Consider the following 26904-nt stretch of genomic DNA (forward strand, 5'->3'; position numbering starts at 1 on the left):
GAATGAACGTGTGATTTTTATTGCTATAGCGTTATTTTGTTGTTTAATCTCGGTGTATCAGGTGTCGTCATTGACTTGCTCACACAGTTGCTGCCTCCCTCACAGGAGGTCATGAGATCAGCTAAATTTAGCCGTGTAGTTATCACTGAATGTTTGAAATGAAGCTTCATTGCACGTGCTTGTAACTGTGACAGTAAGCTGTGGATGAAGAGGAAGGGAAAAAAAGCACACCATAAAGAGAACCAGCCCTCCTCTGAAATGGATGGAATTTGGAGAGGTTTCTGTTGATTTTACTTGCACCAAATGTTTCTCATTGGAGACTTTAGTCTTTATGAAATATTTTGGAGGCACTTTTGCTTTGTTGCAATGTAAACTGTCAAGGATTCACCCTTTTCGTTTTCAAGACAGGTTAGAAAATAAACAAGACTCAAGTTCATTTCACTCAGTTTGTCTATTTAATATATAAAATACGGTAAAACATACGCAAAAAGGGTAAGGTCTCAAGGGACTTGGATACTTTGGTACAACAAACACTTTTTTGTAAAAGCGGTATAGAATTTCAATAACATATCAGTGCATACTTTGTATATGAAAATATACACAAATTGTAGATCATTCTCAAAAAACAACAAAGAAATATTTTCTTTACAACAAAAACCCAAAGCAGACTAGCTCAACACAATATATTAGCTATAAATTTCATCTTTAGTCTATCATATGCTACATTATTCTGAGTTTTAAAACTCATTTATGATGCATGTCCGTTATCAGTACTGTATGTAACATAAGTCTTGTTGTTACCTGCATTTCATGCATTTACAATTTTCAAATTTTATGAATTACTAATTTCAGTTGTTTCCCGTTTTTATAAATATATTCTATTTCTTAATTAAAACTGCAGCATTTGTCTGGTATTTCCTTCATTGCATTTGCTAATACCACAATAACCGATCGTGCAATTTTCAGCAAGTTGTTTTAAAAAAAGGAAACCAGTACTATGTTTATGATAAAGAGAAAATAACAGAAAAAACTGACTATCCTACACATAATAGCAATAATAATAGACAATGGAACTGTCACCAGCACAAATTAATCCAAAAATAGTGAGATTCTAAAAAACATTGTACACAACAAGTAACAGGGGTGCACGTTTTCATTTCTCATATAGATTGTCTTGTGACTACACAATGCTAGATCGGACAAAGAGCCTTTTTGTACATGAACAAACCTGCATGAGGCAGGATGCTGAAGCCAATCGGTGTGGTGTTACATTACAGTCAACCATCAGCGCCCACAAACAGACTTCCCAAAGAAATACGTTTTCTTTAAAATGGAAATGACTGCGTGGAGAGGAGAGGGAGGGGGGGGAAGGAGATTAGCTGTGTCTGAAGGCTGGTAACACTCATCAGTTGGATTTTTAAATTTAACAGTTTTAGGGGGATATACGCTAATTTGCTTTCTTCACAAGAGTTAGAGATCAATACTGCCGGTTAGCCTAGCTCTGCAGCTGTACGTTAACATGTGAAACCAGATACCAAGCTGAATTGACCGTATGAGCACTAATGTGTAAATGTTATTTAGATGTCACTTCCATCGATGGTGGCTTTGCAGCTATTTTGCCACCAGTTGGTTGACACTTCCTGTAGTTCTTTTCACCAAGTGGTAGGTAGAACTTTGAGCTTTGTCTAAGTGCGTTTCACCTATTTTTGTGCATTTAAAAAAACCTGAGTAGAAACACGGCAAAAGTAAAGAGAAAAAATTCAGCTCATTGCATTGTCTTCTTCTACAATGATTTAATTAGCCCTACAAACTGTTGTCATCCGTCTAAACTAAAGCGACTGAAAACATCTGGTGGCCGTTCACGTACGCTGGGCATGCACGTGCCGGTGAAAACATGAAGCAGGTGGCCTATTCCGTAGTTGCAGAAGATTTGGTGAAAGTACTATAGACGAAGAACCACACCAGATTTTATTTTGCATGGACCAATAACGAGCTGGGACTGTTACATTCAGTAACAGTTAAGTGGCTGTGGCAGTGGAAAACAGACTGTGAGTCGTTGCAAAGTTAAACGGTAACATACACAGTACGAGTGAAGGCTACAAGTGTTGTTTGCACAGTACAAAATATTTTAATAAAAATACCAAACCAAAAGCTCTGTCGGCAGCATCCTGTTTCTACTTTGCAGCACTTATAAGACCCAATTAAAGAGCCAAACGTGAGCGTCTGCGTCATCGTTTCTAAAGTCCTCCGTTTTTGCCTGTCCACACTAAAACGATACCCGGAGTTTTAAAATGAAAAACGAAGTTGGCAACGTTTTAAAACTTCTCCGTTTTAGGTCTTCGTTTTCGCTGTTTTAGTCAGGACAGGAGGTGCAAACGTAGCAAAAGGTCTCCGTTATAAAACAAACGCACTAGTGTGGATTGATCTCAATCAACCAACTCCTAATATTCACATTAGAGAATGGAATCACACATTTTCTTAAAGATTTTCTGGAAACTTGTTCAAAATTTGGCCAGAAACGTGACTTCTAACGATATGACGTGAATGCTGCATTAGAGGAGAACTTCAGAGGCGCTCATAAGTGGATTGTTACCTTTTGGACAGCGGTTTTCCCCTATTTCCTGCTAAGATAACCGGCTGCTGGTTGTAACTTCACATTTACCGCACAAACATGAGCTGAGTATCGATCTTCTCATCTAAGTAAGAAAGCAAATGAGCGAGTTTCCCAAAATGTAGACCAGTTCCTTTAACAGTTTAAGAGGCCTAATTTCTCCAACACATCTTTACTTAAAGTGTTTGGTGTTAAATTGTTTAGCAAGGATGATTGAAAGGAGGGCAAAACACAGCACTAACCTGAAATTAAAGTTAAGCGGAAAGCAACCCACCACACTGTCAAGTGAGGGACGGGGAAAAAATTACCTCCTAATGGAAAACATCAACAAACACTGGTGTGAAAGTGTCACAGGACGAGGATGTTTTCGCCACAAACCCACAGTGTCGGTGTTAAACGCTGGTTTCACACTCTGCTGTGTGCTGTGACTAATCGCACCAAACGGCATTAATTCATGAAAGCTGCCGTATCCACTACTTGTGTAAAAGTGTAGGGTTGTTTAAGTAGATAATAAACAGTCAACCAACAGCTGACACACCGGTCTGCACTTCGGGCATCATCTGAAGGAAAACAAAAGGTCAAGCAATCAGGTGAAACTTCCTATTTGTAGGCTGTAAACAACCTGTGTTCACACACTCGTACACGAACATGAAATGGTTCAGACAAAACTAATTTGTACTAGAAAACATACAATTAAACAACAAACACAGCACTTGGTAGCCAATTTATTGACTTCATTTGAAAGTGGAAAAAAGGCATGTGTCTGCTTAAAGTGGAAAACATTGTCGATCAAAATATGCGTCAAAGAAGTGCGTTTTTGTTTTTTAATCTCTTAACTACGCTATAAGTGAACGGCAGTGTCCTAATCATTTCATGGTAAGGTGGTTATGGACAATTTTACTTTGATCGTGGGTTTTAAAAAATATGTGGTGGGAGAATATGATGACACCACAACCAAGCAGGCCTCTGTGAGTGAGGGACAGAAAGTGCACACACCATCAACACTAGCATCAAATAGGTTTACTGAAACGAGTCCGAGCCACCAGCACTACCTAGTGTGGCGTAACCCCTGCACCGTAGCTCGAAACATTATCAAATTCACACTCATATATGCAAACAAGATCCACTGAGAATCAACACATTGCTTGTTTTTAGGGATACCTAGCAAAGTCTATGCAAATATATTTATATGTACATACACGTCGTTGAAGCTGAAAAGCTAGTTTACTTTTGTCGCCAACTGAAGCGGTAGAAATATAGAAAATGTCTTTTTCCTTTCACTTTTTGAAACACAGCAAAGAGCTAAGGAGCGCTATTGAGAGCGAAAGAGGACATCGAAGCTTTTGTATAAGGAGTGATTTTCATATAAAGTCAGAATTCCTACTTCTGGATAACTATCGGACCTTCAAAACAGATTTGTTTTTTTGTTTTTTTTGAGTTACCAACAGATAAAGAACACTTGAACTGAAGGAACCAAATACTTCCCTACCTAAATAAAAGCCACCACAGGCTCAAAAAACTCCTATGCATTTAACTGGATGGCATCTACTCCTAGGTAATAAGCTGAGTGCCTGGCTGGATTTCTGGTGCAACATTTTCCATCCAAGTTCCCGAGTAGATGAGGTGGGAGGACGAGAGGAGCACCCTGTCTGAGAAGAGAGTGGTGGCAAATTCAAAGCCTGAAAAGCATTGACAGTTTCTAAGTTCTCGTTTCCGTGACAGTGCGAGTGATAATTTGTGTCCCTGCACCGAGTGCGAGAGGCATTTGGCTTCTTTTTTTTTTTCTTCTTCAATAAAGAGAGGTTGATATTGGCACTCTGGCAAGGTCCTCAAATCCACAGCCACAGAGTGCCACCTGAGGGCTGTTAGGCTGAGGTCGGTCAATGTGGCGGAAATAACCATTCATGGTGAAGTGTCCTTACCTACAAGATCCTGTTTGAGTCTGTTCGCTCGGTGCCAGATAGATGCCGAGTCCTTAAACTTGTCCAGATTAAGTTATATCCAAACGTGCAGTTTGGAAGTGACTTACGGAAGAATGGACAGCCAAGCGACGTTGGATCACAAAGAGCAGGAAGTGGTGAGTCATACGGCAGAAGTCCCATAATGTCAACAAGCCACCAATCACGTTGTGAACAATGTAGCAGAGCTTGATGTAAATACATGAAGGTTATGCAGAAACCATGTGAAAGATACATGTTTTTATGGTTTCATCAGATTGCAAAAAGGTTTAACACCTCATTTCTACCAAAAGAAACTACTAAATGGAGTCCATTCAAGCAAGAAGGCTTTAAAAAAATCTACTGTCCCTCTATTCAAGAGCCTACCCGGGACATAATATCCAGCTGAGCACTAAGCCATCCTCTCCTCCCTCAGAGCGTGATCCCCAAAGGATTTTTTAAAAATGTTTTTCTTTTTTTGGCAAAGCCTCGTAAGTCTGGGTGATGCAGCTGAGTTGTATAATTTTGGACAGAGGCAGATGTGTGATGATAGTGTCACATGGCAGTGGGGTCGGGGGGCAGTGGGGGTTAACATATGGGGGTGTGGGCGTGTGTGTTGTAGGTGTTTAAGTGTCACCAAAACTTCGCTGCCGGTGCTGCATGCGACTATGTGACCCAGGCGTCCAATCTCATGCGCTTGATGTTTCCTCCCTCCTGGTCTGATTCGTTCGACGCTCTGAGGAGCTCGGCCGAGGGGCTGAAGTCGGGTGGCACGGACCGGCTGGCGGAGCTGACACTTCCAGTCGCACCGCCTCCACCTGCACCACCTCCTCCTCCGCCGCCTGCACTGGCGTCATCACGATCGCTGCCTTCAAAGGAGCTGGCGTTGCTGCTTACGCTGTCTGCAGGCGAGCGACCGGTCGGGGGCTCCAGGCACAGCAGGGAGCCAGGGTACTGTGGCGGTGCGGTCAGGATGGCTCCTCCTGAGGTCGAGGACGGCGTGTTGGAAGATGGAGGGCAAGGGGTGGTGCGATCCCGGCCAGGCGAGACGGGCTCCGATTTGATGCTCACGCTGGAGTTTGTGTTGACAGTCAGCATGGCGCCTTGAGGTATATGTGTCACAGGCCTGAGAACAGAGGAAGGACAGAGGAAGACAATGGAAGAAAAGGGATAGAACAAAGAAGAAAGGTGAGGGGGGGAAAAAAAATTATTAGATACTTGACGAAGCCATACGAGAAACTGGAAGGTCACTGGCGTAAAGACAAAAAACAACATTACAAGGCACAGCACCAACAGGGAAAAGCCACACTCGATTATTCAATAATCAAATCAATTCTGAGCCTTCAAAGCAGAAGTAACACCTCCCCACTGCTCCCAAAAGATCAACAGAACAGCCCAGGAAGCATGAAATGATTGTGTGACAGGGTGGTTTCGCAGTGAGTCAGCTGTGATGTGAAGAAACTACAGATGACAAACAGAAAAGAATCTCTGGTTAGAGAACATGGTGGAAACCGGAACTACGTCTCTTTCCTGTTTGACTGCAGCAGAGCAGCACCAGACATGCTTAGAGGGGAGCCAGCCAAAAGCGCACAGACACACAGGAAAAAGGAAGTGTGATACAGTACCGGCCCAACCACTCATCTCTACCCAAGAGCAGGTTGGACGGAGAGCCAACACTGTGGGGAGAAAACAAAATGTTGGAGCCCAAACCGAAAAGGTGGATTAGCAGGCATGTGTGGAGAAAAGTGTGAAACATTATTGCGAGCAAGGTTTCTTCAACAACAGCAATAATGTTAATAATGTCTTAGCATTAAGAAACACAAAGATCCTAATCTGCTGAATTTTTGTCCCAGCACATATAAAAATCCAGGCATGATTCTGATCTACAAACACAGTACATGTAGAATAAATGTGTTTATCAGAAAAGTGACGCACTTTGCACTTGGCCTTACCACAGAGTGTGTACAGTGACCCTTTTAAGGACAGAAATGCATCCAAGAGTAAATGCAAAAACATGAACATCTTAGCCAGGTTTTTTAAGCCACAGTATGGTACTTTTTCATGGTTAAATTGAGTTGTATTTTTATTAGAGCTGGGCAAGTTAACGTGTTATCGCATTAATTAACGGCGACAATTATTTTATCTGACGTTAAGGGTTTTTTTTGTTTGTTTTTTGAAAGTCCGTTTCTTACTGGCCCTGAATACACATACAGTCAAACCGTGGGTCAGTGGATGGGTGGGATGTTGATCAGCCTGCAAATCACCCGCCCAAACAAGCAGTGGAGGGAGGCAAAAATTTCAAGAAAATTCAACTTCGGCAGCGGACGGGCTTGTCGCTACGCCTTGTGCTCGACCACTTCACCTCACTCTAACAGGAAAACTTGCTACTGAACATAGACTGTTTATGCTGCTCCCTGATAAAAGAATGTTTCTGCGGATACCTGTTCAGAAAAAAAACATTTATATATGTTAAACTGTTCGTGGCTCTGCTCTCTGATGGTAACATGTTTTAGCAAGCTAGATAAAAGGTAATGCCCTGGCAGAGTTAAAGAGGTTTGGTTTTATATTTGATTTGATTACATTAATGCTTAAGTTGAGATTTACAAGAAATATTTTATTGCTACTGTGTAAAGGGAATACTGCTAGTGAAAAGCACCTTAAGTGTTTGCAAACCACGTTATTGCAGTTTTGCCTATTTAGCAGTACATTTAAATTAAAAGTACTTTCGAATTCATTATTCAGTTTTGCACATAACTATATTAATCGCAGAAAAACATGCGATTAATCACGTTTAAAATTTCTAATCGTTGCCCAGCACAAATTTTTATCAAAAGAAAAGCACCCTAAATGATGCAAATACTAAAACGCATACAACATAAATGTGTCGCAAAAGACTTCATAAAAGAGAGAAACGACAGCAAAAATATTGCAGCTTTGATATTTAGCTTTTGGAGTGCATTTCTCAATGTTTGTGCTTTTGCCTTTTGTTTATATTTTGGCATTTGCGGCATGTCATGATTTTGAGTATTAGGCTTTTACACTTGAATGTGTTTGGTCCTCAGAGGCCACCATATTTGTGGGTGTTTCACAAGCTTTTTTTTATTTGTGCTGCTAGCAAAATACAAGTAACACTAATTTAAAATGCATCATGCTGTTGATGGATATCCACAGATTCTAGATAGTAAAGTTACTTTATAAAAGTTTACCAATGAATATACTGTAGTTAGTGGTTCATCCATCACAGACACTCAGCAAATAGCGTATACACATTTTGTAAGGTTTTGACTTATCATGAACTATTAGAAACTACTTAACAATTTATTGGATTACTTAAATTAAAAGCTCTATTACAACTTTTATTTACTAAATAAAAACTAACAGTGCTTATTTGTGAAAAGTAATTCAGTAAAATATAGTAGCTACACTTACAAAGATGGAGAACTGAATTTTTTGGGTGTTTTCTCAAGTAAACTGGTTTTAAAATAACCTGTTTCACATCATAACTCAGATTAAGCCACTTCAGCACATAGTAATGCATTAATAATAATGCATTACATTTATATAGCGCTTTTATCATGGAAACTCAAAACGCTTCACAGAGAAGTGGGGGGGACTCACCTCAACCACCACCAATGTGTAGCACCCACACATTATCTGATCAAGATGATCAACAGCCCTTACTGAACATTTATATTCTCCTAATCTGTCAGCAAAATGAATAACAACCTTCACATTTTTAAATAGATAAAAGGTTTAGGAAGTACATTTTTAAGGCTATTTTTTTTGTTATGAGTTAATAAAATAAATGTATGGCTGCCTTTATGGCAACATGTAGTTTTGTTTTAGACAAAAGCCCTTCAAAGTGGACAACAACCCACCACCCCCTACAGACAAGGTCATGACATTTCACACACGCACACACTAGTAGTGGCTGTTCACCTCAGATTGGCAGCCAGACTCGACACTTGGCTAGACAGCTCGCTGCTCTGTTTGTCCACGCCCCACATGCTGTGGACAAGAGGAGAGAACACACTTCAAGGATCTGGTGCTCATGCTACCAAAAACCCAACACGAGCCCTGTAGCGTTCAGCTCGCGTCCTCTTATTTAAAACAGAGGCTTCTTGATATGTTAAAGTGAACAATTTCTGCCAAGGCTGTTTCCAAAGAAGAATTTCCTCAAATCACGTTCCATTAACTTGATACAAATTACATTAAAATCAAGTGAAAGTATTGCACCGCTGGCAGAATCTTTCACTCCTTCTGAGTCTGACTTTCACACTGAATATCATCATGTATGACTTTGAAGGACTAAACAAAGTTGTTTACAGCAACTGTGACAGCAACAAGACACAAGGTCAATGCACAAAAGTGTGAATGTGTTTCTCACAAATGAGGATCCTTTACATTATATAATAAAATACATTTAAATTAAACATGAAAATCATACAACATCTAAATAGGAATGAGAATTAAAAAAAACATTAAACTATGTGTCACTGTCTAAACCCTCATGTTCATTGTATTACCTATGGTTTTTGTATTAGTGCGGGAAAGTATATTTTAGCCAGTATTAAAGAGGACCCACTGTGCCAATTTCCAGCTCTATATTTTTATTGTGGGATTCCACTAAAGTATATGTACATGATTCACAGTTCAAAAAAATCCTTATTTATCTCATAGTGGCCCTTCATGCAGCCCCTCAGTTCATCCTCTGTCTGAAACGAGCTGTTTTAGCTCCCTAAACGCCCACTTTCTTGTGGTTGGCCAACGTCTGGCAGCTCCCAGTGCTTTCTAGATGAGCACAGCCGGCCTTGCCCCATCCTCTTGCCGGTGTGCTCAATAGAAACAGGTGGAGCAGTGTTTCTGACTGCCTGGCCTTACTGTAGTTTTGTGATTAACAGATTGCTTTAATGTAATCGCTAACTGTTGCTAACTTTAGCTGCTGTTAGCTGTGCAGCTAGCGGTCCTACTAGCTTACATTAGCTAACTCTGCCCTTACTGGGTGCTCTGAGCACAGGAGCTTTGCACCGCCGGAGGAGGAGGTTTTCAGGCCCGGGTTGCGAGCTCCCATTTGGCGCTTTTCCATTACCAGTACCAGCTGAACTCGCCTCGCCTTGGCTGTGCTCCGTTTTCCATTGCAGATAGTACCCAGAGATAGTACATCTCAATGTACCTGGTCGTCATAGCGACGCCACAAACAAGTGCCGCGACGTACTTTTCAATGCGACACACACCCCAGCGATCCACACAGCTTTCTCTTTATTTAAGTTAAAATGTTTCAACATTACTCAGAATGTAAAGACAGATAAGCGGTATGAAAACCTTCCAGCTGTGTTTTCCTCTGCCATTGTTGCTGCAGTGGTCTGTGTGACGGCGGGAGCAGAGGGCTGTGAGCGGGCGGCTGGCCGGCCTCGGGAGCTCCTCCTGCGGGTTGGCGCAGGCTTCCCCCGCCGCCACTTGCGGAGCTCCTCAACTCCGAAAACTTGCAAGCACATTTTGATTTCTCACCTCAACACTACTCCAAAGTGGACTTAGTGATGAAATTACATACTAACACTGTAAAATATAAAACTTTCTGTTGCTGGCCTATGTCTGGTACAAGCAATGATGATGCAGTGAATAGCGACGATTCTCTGACCAATCAGTAGTCTGCTGTGTTTTAACGTCACATTTTATTATCGCCTCAGCTCGCTTGGAACCTCGACGGAGGTGATATGAAAAAAAGTACCTGGAAGCAGGTACAGCTACAACTGTACCGCAATGGAAAAACAAAAAAAGAAGAGTTAATCCGAGTCGAGCTGGTACTATGCAGTGGAAAAGGGACTATAATAAACATTACAAATGTTAATCGAGTTATAAATAAATTGTCTTTGTGCAGTGGTGTAGTTTGGTCCCTATTTCGCTGCTCAATGTTTCCTACTGTTGAAGTGCATCAACTCCAGAACACCTGAACACCAGATACTCAGACTGATGTTATGAAGAGGCTGAGATGGCGAGATGCTGGTGAGAAACCAATTCACTAAAAAGGAATGTGAATTGCTTGCATATACGGTCATGGTATGGATATCATGCAAGCTGACTGGGAAGGTCAGAGGTAAAGTATTTAAGTTTTAAGAGGGTTATCAGTAGACTGACAGCTTTAAAATCAGACTATTCACTAGCCCGACACTGGATGTGAGTGATGGAGGAGCTTTTTGGAAACCAGGTTTAAAAAGACACAGCGCCGATGAGAAATTGAAGACTTACACCAAGTTGCTGAGTGATGCAAGATTAAGTTGTTGTTGTTGCTGTGCTTGCTGCTGCTGCTGCTGCTGCTGCTGCTGCTGCTGTTGTTGTTGTTGTTGTTGCGGTTGCTGGGAAACAGCCTGCTGCTGTTGCCATGTGGACACACTGGTTGGCAACAAGCCGCCAGGTGACGCCAAAGCGTGTAAAGCAGTGATGTCTGCGCTGGTCAGCTGGTACTCTGAGAGAGGACAAGGGATAAAAAGTTACAATCTAAAGCTTACATTTTCTTAATTTCATTCCTGGTACATATTTGTACTTCTGTCAGTCTACCAAACCATGCAGGTAAAATGTTTTACCACCACCTGTTGCTTTCTCCATAACTAAAGGGGTCCTTTGTTCACCTGTGTTGTATGCTGTGGGCATGGCGGAGAAGGGCAGCCCCTGCGCCAGGAGGCTCGGGGTGGCCACAGAGACCACCGGTGTGGTAAGGGTTTGAGCCACCTGGGCTCCTGCCGCCAGCCGCTGGGCGTTCTGCCAGAAGAGGACACCGACATGTTAGTCACATCAGAAACAAAGAACCAACTTTACTTCAACATGTTGCCTCAAGCTGAGAGACTAATTTCATGCTGGGAATGACAATGTAGCTGGATCCATTATGATGTACTGAGTCAAGTAAATCTCAAAGTTTTAAGGATTTACTGTCAGAAGGTTCTTGATGACATGCATCAAAAATGCTCTCCTTGTTTTGTGTGTGTAATAAACAGGCGTGTTACATTAAAGGCAATTTATTCAACAGTATTTCCTGGGGCAATTTGTGCCTTTTATTAGATAGCAACAGCGGAGAGATGAGATGCAAATTAGGATTTATTTTTTAACAGGACTTCACATTAAGTCATTAATGCACTATTTAACTTTACTTGTCATATTGTGAAAGGATCATATTTACTACTTTGTTTTTGTCTATTTATGTCTATTTTACTTATTCCAGAATTTCAAATGAAATGTGTACATTTATCACTATACCTAAGACTATATAACACTATCTGGGGCTGCAGATTATTACTTTAATTATCAATTCATCTGCCTATTATTTTCTCGATTAATCAATAAAGTTCTTGGTCTATAAAATGTCAGAAAATATTATTAAATGTCTCAAAAGCTCACAAAACCTAACATGACTTATTCAAATTCCTTATTTTGTCCACCCAACAGTCCACAACTTATTGATACTTTGTTTGTTTTAATGTTTTTTGAACAAGAAAACCAACAGTTTTCATTTAAGATGGAACCAGTGAATTTTTTATTTATTCAACTTTTATTAAAATTATTGCAGATGATTTGTATGAAGAATTACTGATGGGATTCGATGACTTATTCTAATATTATCTACTATATTGTACATACAGGACACACTGTATTTCATATACTACTTTTTTCATTCAGAATAAATTTACAGTCTTAGAACAGTAAATTGTAACTGTGGAGTCGTCCAAGCAGATTAAAACATGCACTGGACAAAATCTGCAGCTACTGTTACACTAAATGTGCCGCTCATCTCATGTTCCTCCAGTGGATGTCACTAAAGGCTTCACAGTATGTTGCTTAGGTGCACTCCACAACGGTTTACTGTACTTTCTCAATCATTCGTTTTTAGAGGCGTCTAACGGCGTCAAACCTGCTGTTTAACTCAGTATTTGTACCTCAAGTCAGACATTCAGACGACAACATAGTGTTTTTCCAACAAAGGGCCTATGATATGCTGTTAGATCTGTGAAACTGCTCCTTGAGGTTTTGTTATTATGTACCTGCGCTGAAAGACACAAACGTCTGAAGTAGCACAACACTCCAGAGTCTGGTTCATCTAAATTATAACACAAATAAAAACAAGCTCTTGTAAGAGAAAAATTAATAAATAAAATGTCTGCATACAAAAAAGCTAAAGATGCAATATCTCTGGTCTGGAATTACTCGTCTGAATACAGATCATCCTGAGAGGAAACGTTCAGCCGGAGTTATGACTGTAGCGCTGAATTCACAGCGAGAGAGGAGATGGACCGGAGAGAGGGGCCAGATTCAATTAACCGCTTTTGTGAAGAAGTGAGCGAGGGCGGCAGGGTGAGAGTGATGAAAATGAATCACTATCCTCTGGAAAATGAGATTCTTGCCCATCACCTTTGAGGGGAATTGTAAAGGGACAGAGAATCAGCACCAGCAGCAGCCAGCATACCTCTCCCTGAGTAAATTCAGTTTAAATTAAAATGGGATTTTACAGGATAACAAGCTCTCTAACAGTAAATTATATACATAGTATATTCAAGTTATTCCTTTTTTAAAAAGTGACCCCCCCCCTTAATAAACATAAATAATATTTTAGGACAAGTATCATCTGCAGGGCTGCAACTAACATTTATTTTTATTACTGATTAATTGGGCCATTATTTTAGCGATTAATCTATTATCTATTATCTATAAAATGTCAGGAAATAGTGAAAAAAGACCAATAAAATTTCCCAGAAGCCACGGTGATATATTTAAATGTCTGTTTTTGTCTGACCAACAGTCCAAAACCAAAAGATATTTAGTTTATTCCCAGATGAGATCAAAACCTGACAATTGAGAAGCTGAAATTAAATCTTTTTAGCATTTTTGATGGAATTGATCATTTGTCAAAATAGTTTGAAATAAAATGCAACTAAAGATTAAGAGACACACAATCCTGAAATATTCAACATTAAAGTGTTTTGCTGCTTTGGAGCTACTGATGTGACTGAAGAAAAACACTTGCCTTTAATGTAATGCCAGTTAGTTTCTAAATATCTCAAACTGACAGTTTTGGTGGAAGGTGGAAATGAGAGTCGGTGTGAGTGTCAGTGAACAGGGAACATGCTCCGCGTTGCTTCGCACCACAATGCCAAGTGAAAGGACACCCCATGCTTCAAGTGGTATCACATGATGAAGTAAATGGGCCTGGTTCAAAACTGACAGCGTCACTCAAGGGTAATTCTGCTGAAGCACCGTGGAGATTTGTCTACATTATCACTGAGAAGATCATGATCCTAACACTATAAAAAACAAAATGCTGGAAAAACAAAACCATGAGCCCTGAACCGCATGCAGTCAGGTGGGAACCACAAGCTGAATCCCAAGAAATGCCAGTGGAGCAGTACAATGAGAAACTCTTGTACAGTATTGTAACCATGCTAATAATGCGCGGACAGTCGATAGCCATCGACTCATGCGAGTGATTGACATGGGGAAAATCACCTCGTTTACCAACTCCAGCTCATCCTCTGTCTGCAAAGGGTGGTAACAGAGAGTGTTACAACTCTGATTCATATTAGTCACTTAAAATAAATAAAGTAATTTAAATGCATAGATAATAAAACTAATTACTGTAGTTTGTTGTATCACTACTACTAATATTACTGGTTTGTTTAGCAAAGTTACCCATGACATAAATCAATATAGGCTAATTGTTACAGTAAATGTGGGGGACCTAAGATCACAGAAGGTGCCATCACTCCGCCTGCCTCCGACCATTAGAGGTCAGCACTAATGAAAGAGCTGACAAAACAATCCAACCACAAGAACCATTTAATAGCTGTTCTGTAGCTTTTGATCACATCAAATGATCTCAATCAACAGTTTTCTACTGTTTCCAAGGTCAAGAATAAATCATCAGTCTCAACTTTTAAACCAAGATGGACAACAAATCCTTAAACCTGCAGAAACTGATGTTTGTTCTTTTTGGCTAATTAGAGCTGAGAACACAACATGACTTATTTTCAACTTAAAAAGTTAATATGGTGAACTTAGTAGCAAACTGATGCCTATTTGTACAGCTGGCAGACACGGAGCAACAAACATTTTTTTGGAGTTGTGTTTCTTGTCACCTGACAATTGTAAGCCAAATATTCAGTTTCCTTTTAGCTTTGTTTTGGTCACACTAACTCCTGAGGGTAATGTCTAGCTTGCTAAATGCTCCACTATCTCTACCTGCTAGCCTTTTCGCCCTGCTGCAGCTGGAAATGACGCTGACAAGAGCAATTAGACTTAATCAAAACAGTGAAGTTGTGGACCCTGAGAGACACTAAAACGCCCTGTAAAGCAGAGAGCATATGCAGGTTATAATTCTCTGTGCGTCTGTCACTACGAGTGACCTGTTTCACATACAAGTAGTGATGTGATCGATTATAAATATAAAAATACTGCATGTTTAAAAAGCTAAAAAATGGACATTTGTACATCTGCAATTGCAAAAGTTTTAGAACTGCTATTAAATGGAGCCTGTGGTAGTGACACCGTTTTTGTCGACTCCCGTTTCCAAAGTCTTGCAGTTTTCAGTCTCAATGTTTTAATGACCTGCTGGTGGTTAGCATACTCTGTCAAACATGGCTATAAGCTAACGTGGGCTGATGAGAAATCTTGTCAGTATGTCAGCGGGAGTTGGCTGATTCATCCAAGACTTTACTAACTTTGCCAGAGTAAATAATGAGATGTTGAGCATAGAGTGGAGAGCGCACATCTCTGCTCCCAGGTCTTCACTAACACAAAGATGATGGCTATCAGTTTTGGATTTCAATTGATACATCAATATAAATTATCAATGTTTTTGTACAGTTCTCCATCTCATTCGCCAGTGAAGGCGTCCCCTTAACAAATCTTCTATTACAGGTGCTGATGTCTTGGTTTTGTTATTGTTTCTAAGATCCTTACTTTATAAGTAACCAAGTGTGTTCAAAAAGGTTTGCACTGAATAAGGTTGAAAATGTTAACTAAAAGGACCCAGACAGTACAAGTTCGGCTCGGTTAAGCTCACCATCTGCATGAGGCTCTTTCCGCCCTGTGAGGTGATGACTCGGAGGTCTGGCTTGCGGCTGTTGACCATCTGGGGGTTGGGAGGTGGGGGTGGAGACTTGGCCGGGACTACTTTCCCCAGACTGTTGCCGTTGGAAACAGTGAGGAGACCTGGGGAGGCCCTGGCGCTGGTGTATCCATTAGCTGCGGGGTGATGGAGGTGCGAATAGACAGAAATCAATAGGAAAAATCAAACAGGTGAATGCAGACAGCGGGGTACGGACAGTGTGCGCACTCAAAGCTGTGTTGAAATAATACTCCAAAGCTTTCTTTTTCAAACAAGAGACGCTTCAATTTAAAGACTTGTCAGTGTTGACAGAATAAAGCTGTCTGTAAAGCAAACGTCAAGTCATCCAGAGTAAAAATCTTAAACCGATCAAAAGAAGATTTCAGAATCTTTTTTGTTGGTGATTATTGGACATAATGTCAAGACAAATGTATTCCTTCTACAAAAACAAATCTTATGCAGTGTATTTTTTGAAATGCATTTCCACAACATTTCCACAAATTATAAATATGATTGTGGGGCCAAAAGCCAATAAAAAGTGTGTTACATTTTACTCTAAATATCAATGTACAAATTAATTTTCCTGTCCAAACATTTAAAAGAAAGAACTGAGAAAAATAAATCTGCCAAAATGTTAAAAAGTGATCTGTAAAGCAGACATGTCCCAAGGGGAAGTGCTGGGAATCCCATGCATGTCTGTTGTTGTAACTGGTGGCATCCCCTGATCCCTCCATAGCACAATCACAGATGGTGCAGAGGAGGCGAGACGAGGAGGAACCTTGGAAAGGATTTGGGATAAATACTCTAATACAGACCAGATACCAGAAGAACATTTGGTGATAAAAGAGAAGCAATAACAACAAAGCACACTCATGATCTGAACAAATATAGAAGTACTCACGGACTGGACTTGGGCATCCTCCGTTTGAATTATTCAGGTCGCCTCCAAGAAGAGCACCTTTTGAAAAAAGAATGAAATGGAGAGAAAGGATGTGAAGAAAGAACCAGTATAATATATAACCAATATTAACAGCCTACACGTTACTGTTATTTCTGATAAAATCTAAAAAATAAGGTAGCAATGACGAATTGCGATCTGATCTGGGATCTGGTCAACCGAGACGCATATATGTGGCTTAGTTTAAATGAAAGCATCTTAAATCTTATCTAGATTTTATCTGAGACACTTGAAATAAGTATGAATGTGGCCTGAAGTAATAGGAAGCCACACGTATAGACTCCAGTTCTCCGAAGCCTAATATTTGATTGATACAGCCATAAACTAATAATTTAAAGTAAATACAAACATTTTGGAGTGTAGCACATGTCACATACTGCAAATTAGTCCAATGCAGAGGTATTCCCTGGGGAATTAAGCAGCTCTTTACATGTAATGATAAGGAACTAAATACAATGTACACAGTAGGTCTAAGAAATAATAACTGATAACAATGGATACAAACATTATAATGTTATTGTTGAGCGGTAAAACATGAGGAGAAGCAAGAGCAGATGGTATAAAAGTAGAAAAATATTGCATTTTGTGGGTCAAACTGTTAAAGCTATAGCTAAAATGACTACTTTAGAAGTGTTTCTTCTTTCTTCCTATCAGAAATGTCTCCCAGGAATAGGATGGTCAATGATTTACAGTCTGTTTCTGCTGGTATTTATTAGTCAACTGATGGCTTCAGCTGTGTGAAACTCAGCAGGACATCACTTGCTCACCTGCACTGGCCGGTCTCTGTGGCAACCCAGGCGACACTGTATTTCTCTGAACAGCCGGCTGCTGTGGCGACAGGAGGTGGGTATCCGTGAGCGGTGACGATGTTACATAGGAGGTAGTTACCAGCGCATTGCCAGGGTTACTAAACTGCAGTGTGCTTTGATTGGACGACTGGACGGTGACTGGCATGGAGAACGTCTGGGGCGGAGCTGTCGACTGCTGCAAAGTGGGAGGAGAGAAATTCACCTTTAGTCTTCATCGTATATACTCCGGCATCCTAGTGTTCAAGACACAAACCATAAGTTGCAACGTCCCCAGTTTCATTCCAGCTAGGGACCTTTGTTGCATGTTATTCCCCATTTCTGAATCTTCACTATTAAACCATGCAAGAAAAGCAAAAATGCCATAAGATTATCTTTTTTAAAAGGTTTCATGCAAGTACATCCCTTTTAACTTATAAACTAGACAAGTTGTACGTTCCTTGATTGTAATAGATGATGGCATTAGAGAACAACCAGATGCGAAGCACAAACTGGAGTAGGGCTGCAGCTAGCTGATTTTAGTACTCAAAGCTTCTATAGATTATTTCATCAATGCATCGTTTAAGAAGTACTTTCGCTTGGTGGCGGCAGCAGTGTTGCCCCCCACCCCGGTAATGTGATGAGTTGTGTACGCTGATAGATGATAGCTATTTATTAGTACTTTCAGAAATTCATAGTGTGTCATACAGCAAACATCAGACCAACAACCAGACAACTGCTTTACCAACACAAACATCACCCAAGTGCTATACAAGTTATACTAAAGTGCAGCTCCCTGACACCCAGTTAACTCATGACTGTGACGTTACAACCCAAACTCACGGCCCAACCAGGAGAACAACAAACCCATGTGTGTAGATTGTGTACATACATTCATTTTACGGTGGACGGACTGTAAAATTTCAGAGTTATTGTTTTCTTTTAGCTTGAAATAATCCCATACTTTGGACACTTTCTTCTTCGTCCCTCGCTATCTTCTCTCTCTTCCGCCACTTTGCAAACAGCGCCATCATAATCACATCGTGTTCACATTCACACAGGTAAGCGCAATGTGTGACAGTAATAAATGTCCGTGCAAAACAGTGTGCTATATAATTAATCGATGAATCGTTTCAGCCCTAAACTGAAGGTCATCACCCTGCATAAACCATGGCCACTGAATAATTCTTATTGGCTGTGTTACAGCCATGTTTCTTGTTTTGTTGTGCTCCTCTCTCCTGTGCTCCTCCTGGTACTGCCCTTCCACCATGCTTTGCAGCTGCATTGAGTGATTGGTGGCAGTCCACAATCACCTTAATCAGAACCTTTAGTTTAAGAAGTCATGGAGAGAGCTGCAAGTGGTCAGTGGACCAGTCTGCAGTATATTCTGCACCAGGGAGTCGTTCAGTAGCTTCTATGCTGTATGTTTTTCTGCTAGATTAAGAGCTGTGGACTGTGTTAAAATGAGAGCAGTCGTCACCCTGTTAAAGGTTACAGGAGTGTATTTTCAGTTTGCTAGAATACCTTTTTTATAGGATTCAGCTTCCACTTCTTTGTTAAAAGAAAGCTAGTTGTACTCATTTTCTGTTTGTGTGTAATATAACCCGTTGTCTGATTTAAGGCCAATTTCCTTAAATCAGACTTTGTATCCTGACAGTTTAATTATTTAATGTGTTACTCCCCGCAAACCCTGGACATCCTGGGGACGTAATGGGTTGCCAAACAGCAAATCAGTCTTATCCAATACTTACCCACTCTTTTGTTGAGACCAATGATTGATATCAACCCTGAAGTATTTTGGTTTAGATTCTGTCTTAATCTATTTGTTAACCTAAAAAAACATGAATGAAGCGTGGCATAGTGTAGGAGAGACGTGTGACATCATTTAACGTTGCTCACACTGGTTAGTAAGAATGAATGACTAAGGAACTTAATGAGCAGGTCATTTTACAGTTGTAAAATAAACAAAATAATTTTATATCAAAACTAAACTAAACTCTTAATTGTCGCAAACATTTCTTTGATATCTTTGCAAAGCAATTTCTGGTTGATTTTCAGCCAGCATATGGTCTTTTCTTTACAATTCATGATGTAAGTACATGAAGGACCCAGTCACACCTGAATTCATGTTGAAATAAAAGTAAATATTTAAGTGTTCATATTTTCTACGTTTAGATGAGGGTGGTTTTTGACATGAAGCGCAGCAATGATTTAATATTGCTGGGGCAGTTAAATTTAAGTGAAATACACATAAATGGTAAATGGTCTGTACTTGTATAAAGCCTTTCTAGTCTTTTTCTAGACAACTCAAAGGCCTTTTACTCTACATCACATTCACACATATTCAGAAGGTGCCATCAGAAGCAGAAATTAACACATTCACACACAGTCACACACTCTGGGGTGCAGTATCTTGCCAAGGATACTTCGAACCACCAATCTCCACTCCACACCCTGAGCCATGGCTGCCCCCAGACAGAGGTGAGTATGGTCAGCATAAAGTAGTAAAAGTTGAGCAGAAGCAGTTGTGAGGTTTTCAAAACTTGAAACAGTGTAGTCTAAATGATACAATAAGGTCATTGAGGCTGAAACAAAACGCGTGTCTCATCCTAAAGAGTAGACAAGTTAGAATGACTTTAAAATATAATTCAGTCTCCTTGACTGCTTAAAATGTGCCTTAAGAACTATGGCCAGATATGACTGTGGCCAAAAAACTGTTTATACATCTGTTATCTTCTATTATGATCTAATGTTTCTGGTCTTATGCAAAGGGCCCAGTTAGAAAAAAAAACTATGAAACAACCAGTTGGAGGAACTTCACACCAGTAGCGGTTTCCTGTAGGCACTCAAACCAAACACAGAATAATAACAAATGTTATTATGTCGACCAATAAGTCGAGGGTCAAGAGAGAAACAGAACAAAAAGTAATGACTATGTACTCTGTACTCTGATGACTTACTCCGTAGCGTTTAAAGAGAACATCCAGGTCCTCTGTGGTCTTACGGTACTTGTCATCATTTAAGGGACTTTGGTCAATGGAGTCTTCACCATCCGGCTCTGGACTGTCACAACCATTGAAGCCTTTCTTTCTTAAGGTCTATGGAAGTAAAAAAGAAAGGACATGAGTAAGAATAATGTAAAATCAGTTAGTCTAGTTGCTTGAAACCTGGGATGCCCTGATAAAGTTGTTTTGTCAATGATCCCGATCAGAGTTCTTTATTATTGGGTTATTGGGTATTATCTCTGATACAGAGTCTGATCTGATACTTACATTTGCCTAAATGCTAATTAATTAACAGCTGTAGCCTTCTTCAGTCAACCCAATTGATCCAAAGGGCCTGGTTCAAAAATATCAAGTTGATAAGCTGAAATTATTGATACCATTTGATTGATATGATTGGCGTGACGCGATGGGTAAAGAAAAGATCAGATTTTACTCGGCTGTTTTTGAGCTAATACCAATTTGTGAAACTGTGCCTTGATCATCTCAAAGACTATCCTTAGATTAGCTCAGGACATCTCTACTTAAAAGTATTATTTATATTATTATATTTATATATTGTATTATATGCTATTATTGAAGATGTACAAAATTAACAGTACAATATATTTGTGTACAGGACTGAACAGAGGACAGCAAATCCAAATGAGGCTGGATATTGAAATTACAATCTACTTTTGCTCTTGTGTTTAACCACATATTTTATTTTTCTGTATTTACAATGTTCCAATAAACTGAGTAGAATTGCCAACGCTTGCTGATCAAAGTGAATAATACTACCCATGAGAAAGGTTTCAAATTAGAAGACGGCCTTTATATTATTTTTTTTTTATGATTACAAGCTGGTATTCCATTTTATGTTTGCTTTCACATTACCACTATGTTAATGTTTTGAATACACAAATTCAGTAATGTGACTACTTTGCACGTTTGCATTTAAATACAACTCGGAAGTTTATCTGTGACCACATTTATCGGATTATCATATTTAGTTTGTCACACTAGGGAAAAAAAACACAAAGCGTGTCGCCAGTTGTCACACCACCTGTTGGCTGAGTCAAAACTCTATAGCTAAATGGGGACTAGTTATTTGCATCCTCGTATCTCTCTGGTACTGGTGTTTATAGTGGCACACCTGATTCAGTCACTTGTACAATATGGTTATAATTTTACCAGATTAAAACCTGTATGTGATCTCAGACTCATGCTGCTTCTAGTGTCAGTGCCACCTTGTAACAAAGGCCAAATAACAGAGGAGTTTTTATTAATCAACCAGATAAGTTCCCAGATTGTATCTGATTCTATGGCTTCCACTTTAAAGACAAAAATGTTAATGTCCATAAATACTGATCTTAGCTCTGTTTCAGAGTGAAGTATCCCTGTTAATAGTAAATGGGGCAACAAAGGAACATTGTTTAAATGACCTTAAACTCAAGCAATGGTGACCATCAATCCTTGCTAACTCACTTGTACACAAACTGATGTGATGGATTTACCTCAATAATGTCTGCATTGGTCCGGCTCTCGTGAGGCTCGTTGTACTCTGTGTACTTGAGCAAGACCTTGTCCATGTCAGTGCTGGCATACTGGAACAGCTTGTTTGCGTGGTTGAAGATGATCAGAGCGATCTCGCAGTCACACAATACACTCAGCTCGTAGGCTTTCTTCATCAAGCCAAACTTTCGCTTTGTGAATGTCACCTGAGAGAAAAGAGCAGAGAAAAGTGAGTTTTGGACAGTTTGGACTGCGGAGTATTGCCACACTGTAGGGCAGAAATTTAGATCCAAAACTTGATTATTTTTCTGTGTGGAACTTTCTCTGATCATGTTTCTGTATTTTACATTTCTTTGTCAGGATTTCTATAAAAGAAAAATATTACAGAAGAAGGATCCTACATATTTTTACGTTGCATAGGACTTCTGTGGTCCACACACAAAGAGGTTTACACTTGCAAATCAAAATCAAAATTACAATTCTGGGGAAGAATTTAGAATAATCTTTCAGGTGCCTAGTCTCATTACTGGCAGACACGTTAGATAACAAATAGTACTTTTTGGTGGCTGGCTCTTTTGCTGCCAGAACAGTCACTGAAACTCTGCATCAATAATGGAGCATCCTTGTTTTTGTGGACATTTTATGACTCATGGCTATTATCACTACAAAGAAATAATAGCCTTAGACAGTGGCTTTTAAGCAAGAACCAGTCCCTGATCATTTCTGAAATCATACTCCTTCAGTAGGTGTCAATGCTCATATAACCAATTATATGCAGTGAGAAGAAATGCCCTGAATTTTGACCTATGTTGGTTTTATTTTTAGCCTTTTAGATTCTCTGCGGAGGGTAAGAAGAAACATTAATCCCAAGATCAGAAAACTACTTCATGTAAAAAAAAATAATAAAGGACTAATAGATTTTAATTTCAAGAATAACAATGTGACTGACTTCTCTGAGTTCAGTCAAGTCTTTCTTGAGTTCCCACATCTTCTGCCATCACTACATGTGTTTCATACACAAACCTGCAAACAGTACACTTTCGTCCAATTAGAGACGTACACTGTGGCACAATGAAATATACTTAATGATGAATGCCAAAGTAGAGGTCAAAAGCAGACTGGGTAATCTTTGCAGACTGGGTTCTTTCCACTGATTTCCCATTGGCAATGCTGATGTGGGCTGTTAAACCTGAAATCAAACTGAACTTAAATTATTTGTCACATGCAAATTTATCAAAACGATGAGTTGTTTGGGGTAATTTAATCATGTTTTAGTGACACTATGAATTAAATTATGCAGCATACAAATCCTTCTAAATATCAAATGTTGCAACAATTGAACGGATGATTTAAATTGGAGCATGTTGAGTATTTACTGTACAGACAGTTCCAGGATTCGTCTGTAGAGTAGTCCAGAGCTAAACTAAACAAAATAAAATCTTGGTGGTTCACAAAAACAGTGATAGTGGGAGAACACCCTGAAAATACCAATTTAACATTTTTGTACCACTACTCATCTGCCCCGACAGTGACAACAAAAAGGACCTTGGTCAGGGAGGAGACCAAGAGCCACTCTGAAGGAGCTGTAGAGCTACCTTTCTGTGAGTGTGGATCTATCGAACACAACAACAATCAATGCAGAATTTTACAAATCTGGTCTGCATGTCACAAGGGCCAAAACAAAGGTATTCATGTAAAAGACACATGACAGTGTGCTTTTATATGGAGAATAAAAACATGTGAATACTGACAGCATGAGGAAAAATATTCTGTGGTGTGATGAAACCACAAACAATTGAACTTTTTAGCAGTAATACAAAGAACTTTGTTTGGCAGACTCATCTCATCACTCCTCCAACACTATCTATGCTGTGAAGAGGGGTGGCAGCCTCATGCAGTGAGGCCTTGTGAGGAGAAACTAAACAAATGGAGCTGAAAAAGGCAAATTCCTGAGGACAACCTGCTTTAGAGTACTTGAGACGTTTCACTGCAGCAAATGTGTATACATATTTAAATGGGATAATGATACAACCATAAAGCCAAATCAACAATAGAGCAGCTTCAGAATGAGAACAGTGCAGGATCAGACCAAAGCATATATGACTTGACTGTAGCTGTGCCTGGTGCTTCAGGCCGGTAGCGAAAGATAACAGAAACCTCTAGACCTTAGTAGCAAAAATGACGTCAGTAAACTGCACACATTTCTTTAATATTTTAACGCTCAGTTTCTTTTAATCTCTGAGCATTTTCATGAACATTTACCTCATTTTTAAAATATATTTGAATGATAACTTTTATTAAAAATTTACAAGCTCTTGCATTTTATTTTATCCATGGCATTAATTTCAGCAGAAAATCCATTTTTACACTGTACTGCCTATAGAAGAAAATGACTTGATGAAATGTATTGTACAAGAGTGTTGTGACAAATGTGACAAATAGGAGCACCAGTACCAAAAGTGACCGAAGTGAGGCTTGTATTTTGAAATCACACCAATGTGGAAGATGGCTGAGCATCAATACAACAACTTCTCACTTTAATTCTGACAGAAAATCTGTTACGCAATATTTTAGATGCACTAGATGTGTCTGTGATAATTTAAAGAAACATCCTAAATTAATAGTCCTTTACAATTAGTTTACTGCCGCCTTAAGACCCTGATGTAGTAGATGCAACAATAAGCTTGATAGTGGGGCTGGGTGAAAACCGAAACAATACTTTTTGTGGTACTACTTCTCAAATGTCTAAACACAAGCAGCCGTACCAGACCTTTAACTACACAGGACTGGCAAAAAGAAGCTAAAGAATAAATAGACAAGATTACAAATCTGATAAATTAATACCAAGATCTGGTTTTCTATAGTCGGTTCTTCAGACATATTTTAGGCAGTACCAAAAAAACTACTGACATTCAATGCCCTGCCCTACGATGGCATTAACTTTTTTGAGCTGATCAATTATAAAACACATAATGGTGGTGGACCTCATCCATAATAATGAGCCACCAAAAAGATAAAAAGTTAAAAATAAAGACTCACCTGCTTGTTCCTTTCGTCTGTGATCCGTTGGATCTGAATCTTTTTCCTACCCATGATGCTTTGCAGCAGTGGAGACAAATGTTGTAGTCAGTCACGTGGAGTGCCTCTTAAGAGGGTGAGAGGGTAAGTGCAGCCTACTACCTCTTACTTCAGCCCAAAAATACTCAGACACAGTCATGCATCCGAGGATACACATGCACACACATTTCTCTGCCCAGGCGTGGTGAGGCAACGTCAGCGAGGTTGAAGAGTGGGTGCTGCGGAGATGTGTGAAGTTGAAGGAGTGGAGGTCCTCAGTTCATTGTTTGTTCAGCAGGGACAAAACTGACAAACGTCCTGCAGCTGCTGCGTTGAGGTGGACGTCACTCCTCTCCTGCAGGAGATAGAGATAGGTTGCTCAAATGTCCCTCATGTACAGATCGTGTCACACAAACATCAAAACAAGACAACACGTGTGAGTGAATTAAATCGATGAGATCTGCTAATGGGGATCATGCATACATAAATCCATAAATTGTCATATTCTCATGGGAGAAAATGAAAATGATATGACAATGTCATCTGTGCTGTTCAGTCAAATTAACTTGAGGACAACAGAGACAACAGCGCTGTCTGATTATAAGGGCAGGAGGTCACAGACAATTAAGGTATTCATCTAACCAACACTTGCCACCAGAATCACAGGTTAAATGCACTGGCTTCCAGAGATGAAATTAAATTACACTGCATGAAAAGGCTCATCAAGTACAATGCGTTTTTTTCCTGAAGACTCAGTTTTGGCACAGGTGTGGTGCCAAAGATTTTGTTAATTCTAATCTTCCTTATTAAAAAGCAACAAACATGTCAAAGGGAGGCACTTAAAGGAGACATATTCTTCTCATTTTCAGCTCTATATTTTTATTCTGGGATTCCACTAAAGTAGCACTAAAGTAGCTTTGCATGATTCACAGTACAAAAATCCTTGTTTATCTTATACTGGGCCTCCTTGCAGCCCCTCAGTTCATCCTCTGTCTGAAACCAGTGCACCAAGCGCTTTGGAGCACCACAACAAAAGTCGATGCTAGAGCAAAGTGTTTCTGGGGGCCAGGGCTCACTGGTTACTGCACAAAAACACCAGTTTATTCACCAATTTAGGTGAAACTGGATCACATTTTCTGGAGAAAACATTTTCTGGTCTTCCCTTTGCTGTCCTCCAGCTGCTATTTTTATCTGTTATTAGTGGCTGCTGCTAAGTGTAGTCACTAGTTGGCTAGTTAGCCATGCAGTCAGCTGTCCTATTAGCTAACTGCCTCCACTGGGAGCTCGGAGAATCAGGGGAGTGTTGATGTTTACCATACACTATATGTAAAGATGGATGATGTGTGTCTCTACTTCCTCCGACTGTACAAAACAGAAGCCAAAATATACTACATATGCGAGCTGCCCTCTTCTGCTGGTGACATCATTTGGAGGCAGAGTAGTGATCAGCGTTGGAGCCGCTGTATCGAGGTCTCGCCCATGCACCCAGCAGCAAATTCACAAATACTACTATGGCCATACTCTGCATGTGATTGGCTGATGATGATGATTCACAGGCCAGTGCCATTAAATAAGATCAACCTAGTTGCGGAGGGTGAGAAGAAACATTTACGTTAATTTCTTTATTAGCTCGAATTTGTTAACTGTAACAAGATCCAGTGAAAGATGTAGGCCACTGAGATGTGGCACCCACTTTGGTGGATGAAAGAGACGCACAGGCAGCTAGCAATCCAATTACAGCTGCAATTTAATGCCACGCCTTGAATAGAATAAACAGTGTTTGAAATAGTAGTAAACCATAACTCAATCTAACCTTTTTCAAGGATCAATGGGTTGATTTATCAAACCTTACTAATGTTTAGTCAAATGAACCTGATGGACGCTGGTATGAACGTATGAGGCAGTGAACAGCATGAGCCATATAATCAACACAAAACAGGCAGCTAACAGTCAGACCCTACAATAATTACA

General features: G+C 39.9%; 1 protein-coding gene across 5 annotated transcripts in view; it reads right to left on the reverse strand.

Moving 5' to 3' along the window:
* Positions 1–432: 432 nt before the first annotated feature.
* The window catches only part of LOC123976029 (myocyte-specific enhancer factor 2D homolog), a 75257-nt gene continuing 48785 nt past the window's right edge, over positions 433–26904 (reverse strand). For 3 of the 5 annotated variants that reach the window (XM_046057825.1, XM_046057824.1, XM_046057826.1), the window contains exons 2-12: positions 24916–25288; positions 21879–22082; positions 20341–20478; positions 17363–17579; positions 16539–16595; positions 15593–15774; positions 11175–11304; positions 10795–11011; positions 8488–8556; positions 6174–6224; positions 433–5674 (exon numbers count right to left, since the gene is read on the reverse strand). In XM_046057825.1, the coding sequence (XP_045913781.1) occupies positions 5215–5674; positions 6174–6224; positions 8488–8556; positions 10795–11011; positions 11175–11304; positions 15593–15774; positions 16539–16595; positions 17363–17579; positions 20341–20478; positions 21879–22082; positions 24916–24969 (1779 nt within the window). In that variant the 5' untranslated portion in view covers positions 24970–25288 and the 3' untranslated portion in view covers positions 433–5214. The remainder of the gene's footprint in view (positions 5675–6173; positions 6225–8487; positions 8557–10794; positions 11012–11174; positions 11305–15592; positions 15775–16538; positions 16596–17362; positions 17580–20340; positions 20479–21878; positions 22083–24915; positions 25289–26904) is intronic. The other 2 variants (XM_046057827.1, XM_046057828.1) reach the window with 2 other exon arrangements.

This window comes from Micropterus dolomieu, linkage group LG09, assembly GCF_021292245.1.
Source record: "Micropterus dolomieu isolate WLL.071019.BEF.003 ecotype Adirondacks linkage group LG09, ASM2129224v1, whole genome shotgun sequence".
NCBI classification, from domain to species: Eukaryota; Metazoa; Chordata; class Actinopteri; order Centrarchiformes; family Centrarchidae; genus Micropterus; species Micropterus dolomieu.